Source organism: Hibiscus syriacus, unplaced genomic scaffold, assembly GCF_006381635.1.
Source record: "Hibiscus syriacus cultivar Baekdansim isolate YM2019G1 unplaced genomic scaffold, ASM638163v2 tig00110781_pilon, whole genome shotgun sequence".
Taxonomy (NCBI): domain Eukaryota; kingdom Viridiplantae; phylum Streptophyta; class Magnoliopsida; order Malvales; family Malvaceae; genus Hibiscus; species Hibiscus syriacus.
The window spans coordinates 26,604-42,728 of NW_024062859.1; the positions used below are offsets into that span (position 1 = coordinate 26,604).

The 16,125-nt window shown below is 34.5% G+C and overlaps 2 protein-coding genes and 1 pseudogene across 2 annotated transcripts; 1 reads left to right on the plus strand and 2 right to left on the minus strand.

Annotated features, from left to right (window-relative positions):
• Nucleotides 1-409: 409 nt before the first annotated feature.
• Nucleotides 410-3,584, plus strand: LOC120140100 (UPF0426 protein At1g28150, chloroplastic-like). The gene is made up of 3 exons (XM_039155140.1): nucleotides 410-515; nucleotides 605-727; nucleotides 3,386-3,584. Exons 1-3 carry the CDS (start codon nucleotides 474-476, stop codon nucleotides 3,563-3,565), a joined length of 345 nt encoding a protein of 114 aa, XP_039011071.1. The 5' UTR covers nucleotides 410-473; the 3' UTR covers nucleotides 3,566-3,584.
• Nucleotides 3,585-7,106: 3,522 nt separating this feature from the next.
• Nucleotides 7,107-8,631, minus strand: LOC120140081 (annotated as a pseudogene).
• Nucleotides 8,632-10,721: 2,090 nt separating this feature from the next.
• Nucleotides 10,722-11,399, minus strand: LOC120140082 (secreted RxLR effector protein 161-like). The gene has a single exon (XM_039155132.1). It carries the CDS (start codon nucleotides 11,397-11,399, stop codon nucleotides 10,722-10,724), a length of 678 nt encoding a protein of 225 aa, XP_039011063.1.
• Nucleotides 11,400-16,125: the final 4,726 nt, after the last annotated feature.

The window sequence follows — 16,125 nt, forward strand, 5'->3', positions numbered from 1 at the left end:
TATTCTAGTTAAGAAAATAAAACATCTTGCATAATATATTGACAAATTTTTTATTAATTGTATCTTAAAAAAATTAACATTCTAAATTGCGTATTTTCATTGTTTTAAATTAGGCCACCTTATAATAAAACTATCTAATCTAAGAGAATGTATAAAGAATGACAAGACTATCAATGACGCAATCAAAAATAAGATTGACAAAAAAATATATATTTTTATAATATTTCTAATTCAACTACAAATACTAAAAAATAATATTTTAAATTACACAAATAATATTTTAATTTATACTCAATCAAAAATATTTAAAAAAAAAATTTTCAATTACACCTTTACATAACCTTAAATAGTCAGCTCGACAGAACCACCCATAATATGAACATTTCTGTCATAAATAATTACAAAAAGTATTTATATTTATAAAAAAAAAAAAGATAACGCGAGAAGCACACAGAACATACGAGATAAAGAAAATGGGAGTGGTGTGCGCGACCAACTCTTGTTCGTCTTCTCTGGTACTCCAACCTCTCTTCATTACCTTCGGTTCCATTCTCACTTCCTTTCTCTTTCGGTATGCTATAATCATATATTTTGTTTCTGGCAGTGGACTTGGAAGAAACGTTCCTGCTTTTATTCGAATCGCAATACAAATTTCTCCAAGCGGAGGGTTGTGAAGGCCTTCTTCTTCGATCCCAATCAAGTGCCCATCCTCAATCAAGCTGTTAAGGTCCGCTCAACTTTCTTTTTTGCGTTTTTTGTTACCCAATTATTTCTTTCGTCCGTCTGATGCGTTTTTGTCCTTTCTCCATGTTTGAATTTTGACCTGATTTTGGATTCTAAATCTACACCAAGATATATTAGAATGGATTTTGAGGTTTTGAATCTCCTAAAGAACCAACTCAGTTTTCTGTTTTCCTTTGGTCGATTGGCTTCGGAGGGATATCTTACCATGCATGAATTTATGTCAAAGATTCAAACTTAGGAAGTTAAATTAGAAATTTAGAGATGTGAAATTATATCATCAATAGAAACTAGAAGAAAAAATACCTAAACTATATGAGGATTTGAAATTTTTAAGGGTGAGACCGCATCCCAGCACCCTCCTCGGTCCATCCTGTTACTATGCCAGTCTTATAGAGCAATTATTTGAGAACTAAAACATAATTAGTTCTGTTTAGGTGATTTTAAGGGTCAGGTTGTAGGAAGAGCTAGTTCTGATTTAAAATAGACTGTTTGATTATTTGCAGTTTGTTAGGCATGTGTTTATCAGTCCATTGTAAAACCTTGTCTATAAATCTCAGTAGAGGTCACATTTGCCTTCTACTTTGCTTCCAATTAACGTAGAATTGAAATTCGTGCCACAAACCTCCTATTTGCTTCCTACCAAAAAAACTTGGCTTTTTTCTTTGACTTTTTACTTATACCATTGTGTTTTACAAAAATGAGTGTGAATCATGTTTAACCTTTGAACAGATGGTCAGCTTTTTAAGGCAATGTAATCAAGGGTACTTAAGCTTCATTAAACAGAAGCTGACTTTCAAACTTTGATTTGGAACAGCCAAGATGCATTGTGGTGATTGTAATCGTGCTTTGATATCATTTACTTTTGTTGTAAATGACTCATTAGTTTTGACTACATTGTTTAACTCTACTTCATTAGATGATAAAAAGTAAAGCACAAATTCTATTTTTGGAAGAGAATTGGAAATTTTCATAGATTAGCTTACATTTACTCAATTTACACTTTTGGTTTCTCTTTCTGTGGAATCTCACAATTTGAGGGATGCTGTGTACCAAAATATCTGTTTGGAACTGATTGAGAATGTGTTCATACATTACCTTTAATTATTAAATTCTGTTACACTTATGGTTTCTGTTTCTGTGGATTCTTATATGTATATATTTAAGGATGCATTAACTTCTTTTCATCTTCCGAGCTATACCAATGTGATCTAAAGATATGAGTTCAGCTTGCAATCAACTCTATGTAATTCAAAATAAGTTTCAACTGTAGAACAAACAACCTAAATACATTTGTTCCGACTTTGAGGCGAAAATTAACAGGAAGCAATTATACCATGTAGTCTAGTACTCCTAGATATGGAGAGAGTATTAACATCCGAGCATGGTTATAATTTGGAAAACTTATTGTGAAGATTCTTAAAGAAATTCTTAGAAGGGTTATTTAAAGGAGAAAAGAGGTTTTGTCTATTAATTTAGGCTGTAAAGAACAGTTGCACTGGAGTAGCCACTTGTGTCTGGCCCATGGAGAAATGATAGAGCATAACACCCCAAATCAGCTTTATGCTTTATAGTCTTACTGTAGTAATGGATGACCTTGGCTGGCACAGCCTGGATATTGTACCCCTGGTATATGCTATTCCTCTTGTTAATAATATATACAACAGGTGCATGAGAACAAAAGAGAGCTCAACACCAATTTTGTCTGTTTAAAACTTTGTCGAATGTAGATGTGGTAAAAGCCAGTATAGGAATAGAGTTAGTAAGACTTGAGGACCAAAGATATTGTTAGTAATTTCTGTATCCTGGTGCAGTTAGCCAAAAGTTTAGGGAAAGTTATCAAACTGTTTCCCACAGGATCCAAGTGTTGAAAAGATAGTCCAACCATCCCAAAGTTGAATTTTCAGACATAAATATGGGGGTATGGCTAAGGGTGAGTATTCAGTCTAGTCGAGTCAAAAAATTTATAGTTAATCGAGTTGGCAAGTCTTGTTTTTATAACTCAACTTTATTTGACATTTTTTTTAAGTCGAGCCGAGTTTTTTGAGTTTCTATTTAAATTTAATTGTAAATATTTATAATGTTATGGTACTATTTGATTCCAATTTAAACGACTTTCTATAACCATATATATATATATAACATGTAGAGTTGAGGACTCGACTCGAAATTAAAAATCAATCCAATTACTAAAAGTTTTGAGTTATTCGAGTTCTATTTTATAACTCGACTCGAATTTGAAATCTTTTCCAGTCAAGTTGAGTTTATAAAATTATGAGTCGAGTCGAGTTGAATCGAATTTTTTAGCGTGAAGTCGAAAAAATCAGTTTTTGGCAGTCGAGTTGAGTTTTGCTCACCTGACTTTCTTCAAATGCATGGAAAACTTAGAAATTTTTGAAGATACCCATATTAGATACATGTGCTCATACAACAATTGCATACAAATCTGAGTAAGATAGGTTAGCCAGGATGGATGTAAGATAAAGTCATGCCCTAAAAGATTTACTGAGAATGGTTATTGGTTGGTTAAATCTGCAATCAGCTAGGTTTCTGCTTTGCTATCTCTGACATCTTTCATTTGAAGATGTTAAATTGGTTGTATCTTCCAAACATACAGTGTTAATGCCGTCTTTTCGGTGTTTAGGAGCCAGTAGCCTTCATGGGTGGGGTGTTTGCTGGGATTTTAAGGCTTGATTTGAATGAAGATCCATTGAAGGAATGGGTGGTTAGAACTGTGGAAGCCTCTAATATCAGTGAGGATGAGATTTCTGCTGAAGGGTCCCAAGAGGAAGAAGACGCCCCTCAACAGATCCAGATTGAATGAAACCTAAATCCCATGTTTCTTCTTTTATGACAGTTGTAATATTCCTTGTTTCGGTTTCACGTTTACTTATTGGTGGATGGAACACTTTAAAGAACCCATGGGAAAGATGGGTGTGAAGTTTATTAGTAAAATTAAGGCTAAACTACATGTTTTGCACCTAAACTATTATTTTTATTGGTTTTGATACATAAATTTTATTTTTTTTAAATCATATTCAACATTAGTTTTGATTTCATTTAGGTATCATGTATCAAAACTAAACTTATTGTGATGTTGATGTGTTACCAAGGATAATGTTATGTCATTATTAAAAAGATATCATATCAACAATTTTATTAATTTTAATTGTGGGTATCAAATTGATTATTAAATTAAAAATTATATATGATTTAAAAGAAATAAAATTTAGATATCAAAACATAATAAATAATATTTAAGTACTAAATGTAATTATCTGAAAGTTAGTACTTTGAAAGTAACCCTACAAGGTCGAGCCTTTTGGGGCTTACCATATTTGATCAAGTAGGTGTAAGGTAGGTTTTCTTGGTGGTTTTGCAGACAAAAAAATAATAAATGAAAATAATTCCTAAAATGGTGAGAAATGGGAAGCTTCTAAGGAAGGAAAATTAATATTTTCAAAAGTAAAAATGGAAAGTTTAAAAAAATGAAAATGTTAATTTTTAACAAGGATTTTTTCCCTTTTGCTACTTAGGGAAGGGGAAGAATTTTAACTTTTTACTCTTAATATGATTTTTAACTGGCCACTCTAGAAATTAGATGACATGATAATTCTTATATAAGTATATGCTCCACTAAAAAATATTGTGAATGTTTTTAGATTACCAATTATAATGTTGTCTTTTAAATATAAAATATTCTTATTACACTTTTTTTTCTTATTTCAATATGGGTAATTGATGGTATAATGTCAAAATCATCATTGATGTTTACTGAATAGTATTTTTTTTTTTTAAATATTTAGTTCTCAACGTTTTATTATTATAGATCAAATAATTTTTTAAGAGGAAAGTTATTAATCGATTAACAACTCCTATATTAACTTAGTATGTCATGTGGAAGTGTATACATAACATAATGTCGTGTGTATCATCCAATTGATTTAAAATTAATAATGTCAAAAAATTGAATCATTTTCAACGACGACATATTTAGTAACTAAATCAAATATAAATTAGATTACATGTCTAGAAGATTATATTATCATTTTTTAAATAGTATAATAGTTTAGTCGATATTATTTAATAGAATATATAACTTAATTACATTGATGTATGTTTTTCCCCCAAATTTACATGTTATCTCAACGTTCGATTAAAAAAATATGTATTTACGGCGATACAAGTTAATACAAACAAAATAAAAAAGGACACATATACTACATTCAACTTAAATCTAAAGAAATAATATAAACTTAAAAGATTGAAAAAATATGATTGAATAAAAAATATTGTCACATCATAAATATTAACCATCATTGAAATAAAAATACATTCTTTGAAAATTGAAACATGAAGGTTCAAATAAACATAAGGGACTCAATTGAATGAAAAAAGCCAATGTTGAGGACTTTTTGTGAATATGCCATGCCTAATTATAGGTTAAAGTACACAAATGGCCTCTTACAATAAGGCATTGCTTTGGAGAGTTCCGACTATTCATATATTTCAAACTCGTCATTTTCTATTAAAATGTTGATGGTCTTTTGAACTAGACGTTAACTTACTGATTGAGATATGACAAGATTATATTTTAATGATGGTATATTAACACCAAAGTTACTTTTAAGCATTGGTTCGGCATCATAATGTAAATAGATACTTGATCCACAAAATACACCTCAAATGATTATGAGATTAGATTTTATCATATATCAGTTAACAAGTTAACGTCTAGCTCAAAGACCAAAGTTTTCAATAACACCAACAACCACCACAAACGACACAGTTATATCATCTCTCCCTGTTCCTCTGGAAATTGAAGTTTTGTTCGAAAGTTGTGCTTGAAACATGATGATTTGTTTTGCTTTGGATTGCACTGGATTCATTTAAAGACAGAATCATGGGGGCTTATGGCCGGACACAATTATACAGAAATGGGAACAGAATGAATGTAGGTGACCAGCGCAGTTTGATAGGTGGGCTGTTGGTTGATTTAAGTATTTTCGGATGCTGAGTCGATGCTTCTCAGGTTAGATGCATTGTCATAGGTATCTTGACTGAGGGCATCATTTACTTCTGATTTAGTTTAGCATTGTTTCTTAAAAGTGCGGTGGAAAAGTGCTTTTGTTTGTGAACAAACAAGTACAGGTTTTAATCAATGCATAAAATGCTTTGCAATTGCTGTTTCTTGAAAATTTGCCTCTCTTTTTTCTTTGGATATCTGGGCAAGCAGAGGGCACCTTTAAATGTCTTCAAAACAACTCAACAAACTTAATACCCTTTAATTGTAATTTTCGAGAGAGGGGGGAGAACATAAGTTGGTTAAAACCGAGTGTACCGTCGTGCCGAGTCATCCCTTTAGCCTGGACCAGCTCCCTGTTAGAAGTTCGAGCGAATCTCCGAAACTGTAGATGTCAGCTTTGAAGTTCCCTTAGGCATGGTTGCTGAAGTGTTGGAGTTGGAACACCATTTTCCCAATTCACTGATACAGGGATCCATGTCTTGGTCGAAGAGTTTGTTTGTGGATTGGAGGTTACCATGAGCGATTCCATGCCACTAAGCTCCTCAAGCATAAATGCTAATGCCCACTCAACAGTGGCTGCTACATTTAATCTGCTTTCCCAGTTCACCATTCTGAATCAACAATCAAATATTGATTTTTATATTAATATATTAAAAGCACAAAAAGGTTGAAATTACTTTGAGGTCCTGTACTATAGATTATAAGCGAATTTGTCCCTTTACTATAAAAGTGCAACCGATGGCAATACATTTGGATGCCTCGCCTGGTCCAGCCTCTCCATTCTTCTCTTGAACTCTTTACTTGTAATGCTCCATTTGTCTTTGCAGGGGCTGAACTCATGTTCCAACCCCAAATTTGATCTCTCTACATTTCCAGCTGCAAGTTTGTCCATGAATGCACAAGTGATGGCTTCACTTGTTAATCATCCCAACTCAAGACATGGAATAAAAAAGAACAAAACTGGTAGTATTCGGATCGAAATGCTTCTTCTTGATGAACAAGCAAAGGGCAAATGGACAGGTTAATCTGGTTTGCTTGCTTAAGAAGAAAAGAAAAAAAGAGGTGTACTTCATCACGTATTGATGGTAGAACAAACAGAAAGAACAAGGGGGAACTGTTGCATTGCTTACATTTCATGAGATAATTTCTCATATCTTCGAGTACTGATCTACCGGGAAATACAATACAAACTATGCAGGACATCAAATAACTAACTAAAGTAGACATCCCATAACCCACTCCAGCAAGAGACTTAGTGAGGCACCCCATCCAAAATTATCAATATATATATATTATATATATATATTATATATATTATGTTGAAAAAATCAAAGTGATGTAATGTATCAATTGTAGGCCCTAGTATTCTGAAAATTCACTTATCACTTCTAATTTTCTACGCTGAGGAGAGAGATGAATGGCTTTCATCCCGACTTTAATTCATAGAAACAATGACCTCCAAAGGTATTTTATGGATCAGCATGTCCAGCAATTTCATCATCACTGGACCCGGTTTCTTCATCTGTTACATTTTCATCGTCATCGGTCTCCTCATAGCTTTGCTTTCGTGATATTTTCTTTCTTCGCAAAACGCTCACAGAATTCTGTTAAAGATAACATCACTTAGCCGGAGAAATTAATATTCATTGCGCAACCGCCCTCTCTTCTTACCGGAACAAATGTCTTGTGCTAAGGAAGCATAACCATAAAGTTTACCACCATATCAAAAGTTTTAAATTTACCTTTTACTTTTTGATCATTTGTTTTCGATCCTTCATCATCAATGATGCTGCGTCCCCATTTAGGGGGTCTGAAGGGTTTGGATAAAGCAAGAGCTGCGGAAGAAAAACTTCGAAAATGTTTTAAAAGATCTGCAACAGGACGAAAACCACATAAGGGGATTCATCAATCAAGAAGAACCAATAGAAGTCAGCTGATGCTCACCAAACATTGGACTCCAGGATTGGTTAATAACATCCAAGCATACAGAACCAGACCTGAAATAATACATGAGGATCTTAAGTAGTTTCACCATTTGCATGACATATTGCAATCCATAAGAATCAAGTTAGAAATAAAAAATGGCTCACGTTTCATCAACCATTTGGGTGAAATATCTTATTCACGAATTTAATAGAAGGAGACTTGTATGGATAAGCATCTGGAGCTCAACCCGGATTTTCCAAACTCCACCTTCATACAGACCTATAAGCATTGCAATTGAAGAGGTTAAAGATTAAAGAAAGAAACAAGGACTTCCCCAAATGTGTTACTCAAAACTTCTCATTTTCTTAAAGTGCCCATGTTTGACAACCATGACACATGCGTATCTAGACATGAATATGGGGATATGGTCTTTCAAGGACCCTCCAATACATGGAAAAGCGAATGTCCTGCATCAGACACATGCCATATCTGTCACTTGGACGCAAGTCCAACTAATCTGGCTTCTGAAGGAAAAAATGGGTACAGGCTAGACCTGACGATAAAAGAAAACTCTGCAAGCACAAAAAGTTTTCGAAATCAATTCATTCCATGTAGAAGGAAATGAGTGAGGGAAGAGAGCAAACCTGTATAGGTGTGCTAAAGAGGCTTGGCTCTTATTGTATAACAGTTTAATCAATCTAACCATCTGTTCCCAAATTGATAAGCATATAATGCTATAGAACAGTCCCTACAAGTCAACTGACTACGTTGCGACTAGTGGTGCCAGGTAGCAATTACATGAACATATAAAATATTGTCAGTCATATGAAATATAACTGTAGAACCTATATTGAATAGATTAGTATAAGCATACTTTCTTTGGGACCATGAAATTCGACATTGAACTCGTTGAGTCCATCATTTATTGTTTCCACATAGTATCATCATCCTGGATAAATTAGAGAGAAATGGCAAAGAGATAGAGAACTCATCCGAAAGAGGGTAAGCAGATGAAGATGCAGGATTGGGGCGGGACTTAGCTGACTTCCTTTTCAGATGTTGCTTATCCGGGCTTGGGAATGGGTTAAGCTGGCTCGTGCCTCGGTCTTTAGTGACCCGAGTGAGAAGGCCTTCTTTCTAGAGCCTTTAGCTCGGCAGTAGAATTAGCTTAGCAGTTAGCAGTGGGAAGAGTCTATTCTATAGAGAAGCCTTAGGCCAATTGGACTGAATGTGGTATTAGCACTTGGACTAAAAATCCAAAATTCAGAAACAATTGCCATATTCAATAGAACTTTTACAAAATGAAAAGGGTAAAGTAGCAACATCTTCTAAGTAAATAGAAACAGAAACAGAAACATATCTCTCTATGTCATTAATGACCATGACACAATAGAATAACATGTGTATTAATGAATAATATCCATTAAGATAAAACCCTGTTTAGGTTATAGCCCCTCATGTCCACAACTTAAAACCAAAAAGATGAATGAGTTCTTAAGACCGTTAAAATGAATCTACACCAATTACAGCATTGTGCAGTATGACAATCTATTTATTAACCTAGTCCACACACAGACCATTCATCAGATAATAAATGTTTCAAAAATTCAATTGGTTTACAGTCTTCGCCTCAATCTATTCATGGCGCTACCGTGTTAGCCATATGATCGAAACAACTCAAATCACTTGTTTGATTAAGTCAACTGGTTTGGTTCCTCAGCAACACTAAATCTTAGCCCTCCTAACGTAATTCTAAGAACGGTGCCCAAAACCACCTTGACAAACTCCATTACTTCATTGAGGAAAAACAATAGCAGACTGTCCTCAAAAACATAAAAGATATGGAAATCAAGTCATTTGAACCAAAGACGGCACTGGATACAGAGTGTAACATGGAAGAAAAACTTACAACTTCATTACATCCATTTCCCGCCTTTTGCTAGGGGAAGACATTTTATCCAATTTAATTGAATTCCAAAGTACCTGCCAAAACGACCACGGTACAATTATTTATTTTTCTATTTTCCAAAAATTTAAGAAATGAACTTCAAATTTTAACACTTCTATTTCTAGAATCTCTTATATGTAAAACTGTTTCAGGACAAACCTATTTGATATGAATGAAAAAGCTGAATTGTAATAAACCTCAGATTTTATGTAATGCAACCAAAAACATTGTTGATGTGCATAAAAGAGAGTGTAATATTTATAGAAATAAATCAACCAAATAGATCAATCATTGTTAGTGCAGACTACAAATCAAAGTTAACTTTCTTAGTGGTTGAATGTTGGAAAGTCATTTGGATGTTTGAAGTATTCCACATAACTGAAAGATTCCATAAATCCATAAAAGTAAATTGATTCTTCACTTAAATAGAAATGCCTAGGAAGACCAACTAATGCCTTAAACAGAAATTAGAGAAAGAAACGACCCAGATATTTTCTTTGCTCGATGCATATGTTGATTTGGCCATTTCTAAATAAGCAGGATCTCAACCTCCAGAATATGACTCATTAATTCAATTATTCTAATCCTCCTACTTCTATTTCAGAAATAAGTACCCAAAACATCTTAAATCAATATAAAAGCTCACAGCTTGCCATGAACATGAAGAGCTTTACTTTGAATATGGGCAAAAACTTCAGGAGCAAGCACTTAATTCAATGCCATGCAAACATTAATAGTAACAATTAGAAAAGAATGAAGAAATAATATGTATCTTATTGAATACAAGGCTCCTTTATACAGAGGGAAATTACAACAAAACGGAAAATTAGAACATATTGACAGCTTCTACTTTCCTACTTTTTCTTGATTTACATCTTTACTTTCTATATTTACATAGAAAACAAATCCTAGAATATCTCACAGATTATGACTAAATCAAGGCTTTCAATGACCAATTTCCAACACTCCCCCTCAAGCTGGTTTAAGATATCTTCCATAGCCAGCTTGCTAGTCAGATTACCAAATTGCCTATGTTGTAGTCAGCTATTCATCGCATTGAGTTGGCTCTTGATGAAATTTTTATCCACTTCTGTTGTTCGTGTGATCATGAAGAACTGGATTATGAGCAATAGCAATAGCAGCTTTGTTGTCACAATAGACCTTCATTGGAGTCGAGTAAGAAAACTTCAATTCTTCAAGAATCCTTTTTATCCACATCGCCTCGCAGATTCCATGGGAAACGGCTCTGAATTCTGCTTCAGCACTACTTCTAGCTACCACATTTTGTTTTTTACTCCGCCATGTAACTAGGCTTCCTCCAACAAAGGAACAGTATCCAGACGTTGATCTTCTGTCTGTAACACTTCCTGCCCAATCTGCGTCTGTGTAGACTTCAACTTGAAGATGTCCATGTTTCTTGAACAATAAGCCTCTTCCTGGAGTTCCTTTCAAATATCTTAAGATCCTATAGACGGCCTCGAAATGCTCCGCCCCTGGTGAGTGCATGAATTGACTTACCCTGCTAACTGCAAAAGCAATATCAGGCCGTGTATGAGACAAGTAAATCAACTTCCCTACAAATCTCTGATATTGTTCACTGTCCTTTACTTCTTCAACCTTAGCAGCTTGTAACTTCAAGTTTGGCTCAACCGGAGTTTCAACCATCTTACAACCAAGTAGACCTGTTTCTCCAAGGAGATCAAGAACATATTTTCTCTGATTGACAAATATGCCTTCCTTAGATCTTGCAAATTCCATTCCAAGGAAATACTTAAGAGCTCCCAGGTCCTTAATTTGGAACTCCTTTGCTAGTCTTTTCTTTAGAATAGTTAATTATGTTTCATCATCACCAGTGAGAATAATATCATCAACATAAACAATCAAAATTGCAACTTTACCATCTTTTGAATGTTTATAAAATACTGTGTGATCAGCTTGACTCTGCAAGAAGCCATAACTGATAACTGTCTTTCCAAAGCGGTCAAACCAAGCTCTTGGTGACTGTTTGAGTCCATATAGTGACTTATGTAATCTGCATACTTTGTTACTGCCAAGTTTCTTCTCAAATCCTGGCGGTAGGCTCATATACACCTCCTCTTCCAGATCACCATTGAGAAATGCATTTTTAACGTCAAGTTGATGTAGAGGCCAATCGGAGTTCACTGCAATAGATAACAACACTCTAATAGAATTTATTTTAGCAACAGGAGCAAAAGTCTCTTGGTAGTCAATCCCATATGTCTGAGTAAAGCCTTTAGCCACCAATCTCGCCTTGTATCTCTCAACGCTTCCATCAGCTTTACTTTTTATTGTAAACACCCATTTACACCCGACTATTTTATTTCCTTTGGGTAGATCGACAATCTCCCATGTACCTCTACTTAGAGCATTCATCTTCTCCATGACTGCTAATTTCCAATTCGGATCATCCAATGCTTCCTGTATATTCCTTGGAACAAACAAATGTGAAATCCTAGATGTGAAAGCTTTATGGTTTTTTGATAGTCTGTGATAGGAAATATATTTTGCAATGAGATGTTGAGTGCAATTTCGGACACCTTTCCTAAGTGCTATAGGGACATCAAGATCAGGAATACTAGGTGAATTGATGGACAAAGTGGAGGAAATCAAAGGTGTAGTAGGGATAGGATTACCTGAAGTTTCGACACCAGAACTTAGATCTTCATATTAGTTTCGTGCATGGTTGATATTTGAGTCTTTATTTCTCAAATGAAATCTCTTCCTAGTATAAAACTGAAGCTCATAATTCAAATCACGTTGATTAGTTTGTAGTACTTCTCCCCCTGAACGAGAATCTCCTTCATAACCTGGTTCTCCTAGGCAATCGTTTTTAGAAACACTTGAATTTGGATTTTCAAAGCGACCACTCTCAGAAATGCGTGGTTTTTGTGTAGGATAAATGACATTGGGTAGTGGGATAGAAATGTCCCAAAAATTGTCTTCTACATCACTTGTCTCCCCTTGAAGAGAATTTTTTGTGAAATAAGGTTTTGTTTCCAAAAACGACACATCCATACTCACATGAATTTTTTTTGTTTGAGGATCAAAACACTTATACCCTTTTTTATTTGAAGAGTACCAAAAAAAAATGCATTTAATAGCACGTGGGTCAAGTTTTGAACGAAATTGGCATGGAACATGAACATAGACAGTACATCCAAAAACTTTGACAGGTAACTCAGAAAACAACCTTGTTCCAGGAAAAGATGATTTTAGGCAATCGAGTGGTGTTTTGTATGTTAACACCTTAATAGGCATCTTATTTATCAAGTAAGCGACTGTTAAAACTGCTTCACCCCATAAGTATTTGGGAACATGCATGTAAAGCATTATGGCACGTGCTACTTCAAGTAAATGTTTATTTTTTCGTTCTGCAATGCCATTTTGTTGAGGGGTATCCCGGCATGTAGAGTGATGAAAAATCCCTTTCTCTTTCAAAAAATCACCTAAGTGCTCATTAAAATATTATGTTCCATTGTCAGAATGTAAAATACTAATATTGGTTTAAAATTGGTTTTCAATCAGAGTGTAAAAATTTTTGAATAAATCTTTCACGTCAGACTTTTTATTCATTAGATAAATTCAACATAACTGTGTGTGGTCATCAATAAAAGTAACAAATCACCTTTTACCAGAAATAGTAGTAACTTTAGAAGGGCCCCAAACATCACTATGAATCAGATAAAAAGGTTTGGAGACCTGATAATCTTTTGGTAAATAAGGGGAACGACGGTTTTTTGAAAAAATGCAATTTTCACAATGAAAAGAAGAACAATCAATCCCTTTAAATAATTTTGGAAGTAAGTGTTTCAAATAAAGAAAACTAGGATGTCCTAGTCTATAGTGCCACAACATTATTTTTTCTCGAACAGAAATTGAACTAGTACCACTAAAGCTCTGAACTTTTTTATTACTGATAGATACTTCATCAAAGTAATAAAGACCTTCAATCATCCTAGCACGTCCAATCATCATCCCCGAGTTCCGGTCCTGAAATTCACAATGTAATTCAAAGAAGGTAATGCAACAATTAGAATCTCTAGATAGTTTACTGACAGACAAAAGATTGCATGCTAATTTAGGGACATGAAGAACATTATTGAGATTAATTTTCTGTCAGTTTAATGAGTCATTTTCCTGCAATAGGTAAAAAACTACCATCAACAATTCTAATTTTTTCATTTCCAGGGCTAGGTGAATAGGTATTAAATAAATGAGAATAACTAGGCATGTGATCTGAGGCTCCAGAATCTATTATCCACGGAGAGGAATTTGGACAAGAAAGGGCTTTAGGATTACTACCTGTTTGTGCCAAAGAAACACTAGGAATACCGGATGAGAAATTGGATTTTATCAGTTTCAAGGGTTGATCAATCTGCTCTTTGTTGAAGGGACCTGAGTCAGCTTCACTTGTAGTAGGAATTCCACGATTCTTCTCTCTTTGCTTGTTGCTTTTCCAGTTAGCAGGTTTGCCATGAATTTTCCAACATGCCTCACGTGTATGGCGGGGTTTGTTGCAAAAATCGCACCAGACCCGTGGTTTATCATCAGACTTGCGCTGGTAGTTTGCTGCCTTGTAGGCTACAACATCACTCAATAAGGCAGAATTTTCAATTAACTCACCAGTACTCTTCTTTTTGAGCATGACATTCCTTCGGCTTCTTCTCTTCTAACTTCGGCAAATACTTCGCCAATGGATGGAAGAAGAAGAGGTCTGCCATAATCCTTCCTCGTACTTCATCAAACTCAATTGAGGCCGGCAAGAAACTTGTAAATACGACTATCTTCTACAGTTTTCTTATGGTGATTACAGTCGTCAATACTTTCCATTCGTATGTGTTGAAGAGATCAAGATCCTGCCACAGCCTTTTCAACGAATGAAAATATGTGGTGACAGAATTATCTCCTTGACAAATCTCCTCCAATTTTTAAGTCAACTCAAAAACCTGAGATTGGTTGCCTAGGTCAGAATACATCTGACTAACATTATCCCACAATTTTTTTGCAGTAGGATAGCACATGTAATTGGAGCTTATGTCCTCCTCCATGGAATTGACCAGCCATGTCATAACCATGGAGTTTTCAGCATCCCAAGTAGCGTATAGCGGATCATCAACAGCAGGAGTCTTCTTGTCACCAGTGATGTAACCGATTTTTCCTTGCCCACGAATATACATCCGGACTGATTGTGACCATCGGAGGAAGTTGTCACCATTTAAGTGGATGGTGGTGATTTGGACAGAATGAGAATTGGAGTGGTGCTACGGAGTGGCCGCAGCAAGGGTTGAGGTGATTTCCGACGCAACTTCAGACATGGCTACAGTGATTTTGGAACTGTTGTGTTTTAGGGTTAAGACACGATTATGACTCTAATACCAAATTAGAAAAGAATGAAGAAATAATATGTCTTATTTCTTGAATGAGTACAAGGCTCCTTTTATACAGAGGGAAATTACAACAAAAACGGAAACTAATTAGAACCAATATTTGACAGCTTCTACTTTTTTACTTTTTTACTTTTTCTTGATTACATCTTTTACTTTCTATATTACATAGAAAACAAATCCTAGAATATCTCATAGATTATGACTAAATCAATGCTCTCAATGACCAAATTTCCAACAGTAACGAATGGAAGTCAATAAGACCAAGTAATATAGTATATTTCTCATAAAGAACATAGAAAAATGGAAGAAAAGTCTATGACAACGTTTCAAATTAATTTCAAATTCCCAAAAGATGAATATTTGTCTTAGCACGCTCTCTTAACAAGAAAATTCCCACCTAGATTACCATTAAAATATGCAAGTTCTCACTTCATGATATATAAAACCAAAAGAATCTAAAGTTGTTAGCGAATGCTCCTAATTAGAACCACAACTTCAAAGCTCTTCAGTTACTTTGATTGACATTTAACCCTGAACCAAAGTGTAAGGTTCAGAAATTTAGACTAGTCTATTCATGCACATGTCACATGCTGGAATCTTCAATGAGCAATCCTACGAACATAGCCGAAGGCAGCAAGATTGCTCACCGAAAATATGAGCACTCCGGGAAAAAAAAGAAAAAAAGAAAATTATCTAAATAGAAGATTCAAGCCTATAATTCAACCCCTAATAACTCCATAGATAGTAACACTGATGCATATATAGATCATAAAATTCTCAACATTAGCACTGACAAATTAAAGGCAAAAACTTCAAACCACTGCCTGCTGCGTAAGACCAACCCAAACGGTTACAAACATAAAGCAGATAACATCCGTCTCAAGCATCAATAACTCTATCATTCTTCTAACATTGATTCATAAACAATATACAATCCAACAATGAATAATAATTAACATAACAAATACGGATATTAGCATAAAAGTGATAAAAATGGTTCAACTTGTACAATATTTCACTTGAAAAAAAAATTAAGCATTAACCCTTACTTCACAGATTGCATTGGAACACTAAAA

What these genes read in the sequence shown, in the direction of transcription:
- LOC120140082 (XM_039155132.1), bottom strand. Translation starts at nt 11,399, where the DNA reads ATGGAATTTGCAAGATCTAAGGAAGGCATATTTGTCAATCAGAGAAAA.
- LOC120140100 (XM_039155140.1), top strand. Translation starts at nt 474, where the DNA reads ATGGGAGTGGTGTGCGCGACCAACTCTTGTTCGTCTTCTCTG. An exon ending in ACTCTTGTTCGTCTTCTCTG is followed by an intron (nt 516 to 604) that starts GTACTCCAACCT and finishes TGTTTCTGGCAG; the next exon opens with TGGACTTGGAAGAAACGTTC. An exon ending in TCCTCAATCAAGCTGTTAAG is followed by an intron (nt 728 to 3,385) that starts GTCCGCTCAACT and finishes TTCGGTGTTTAG; the next exon opens with GAGCCAGTAGCCTTCATGGG.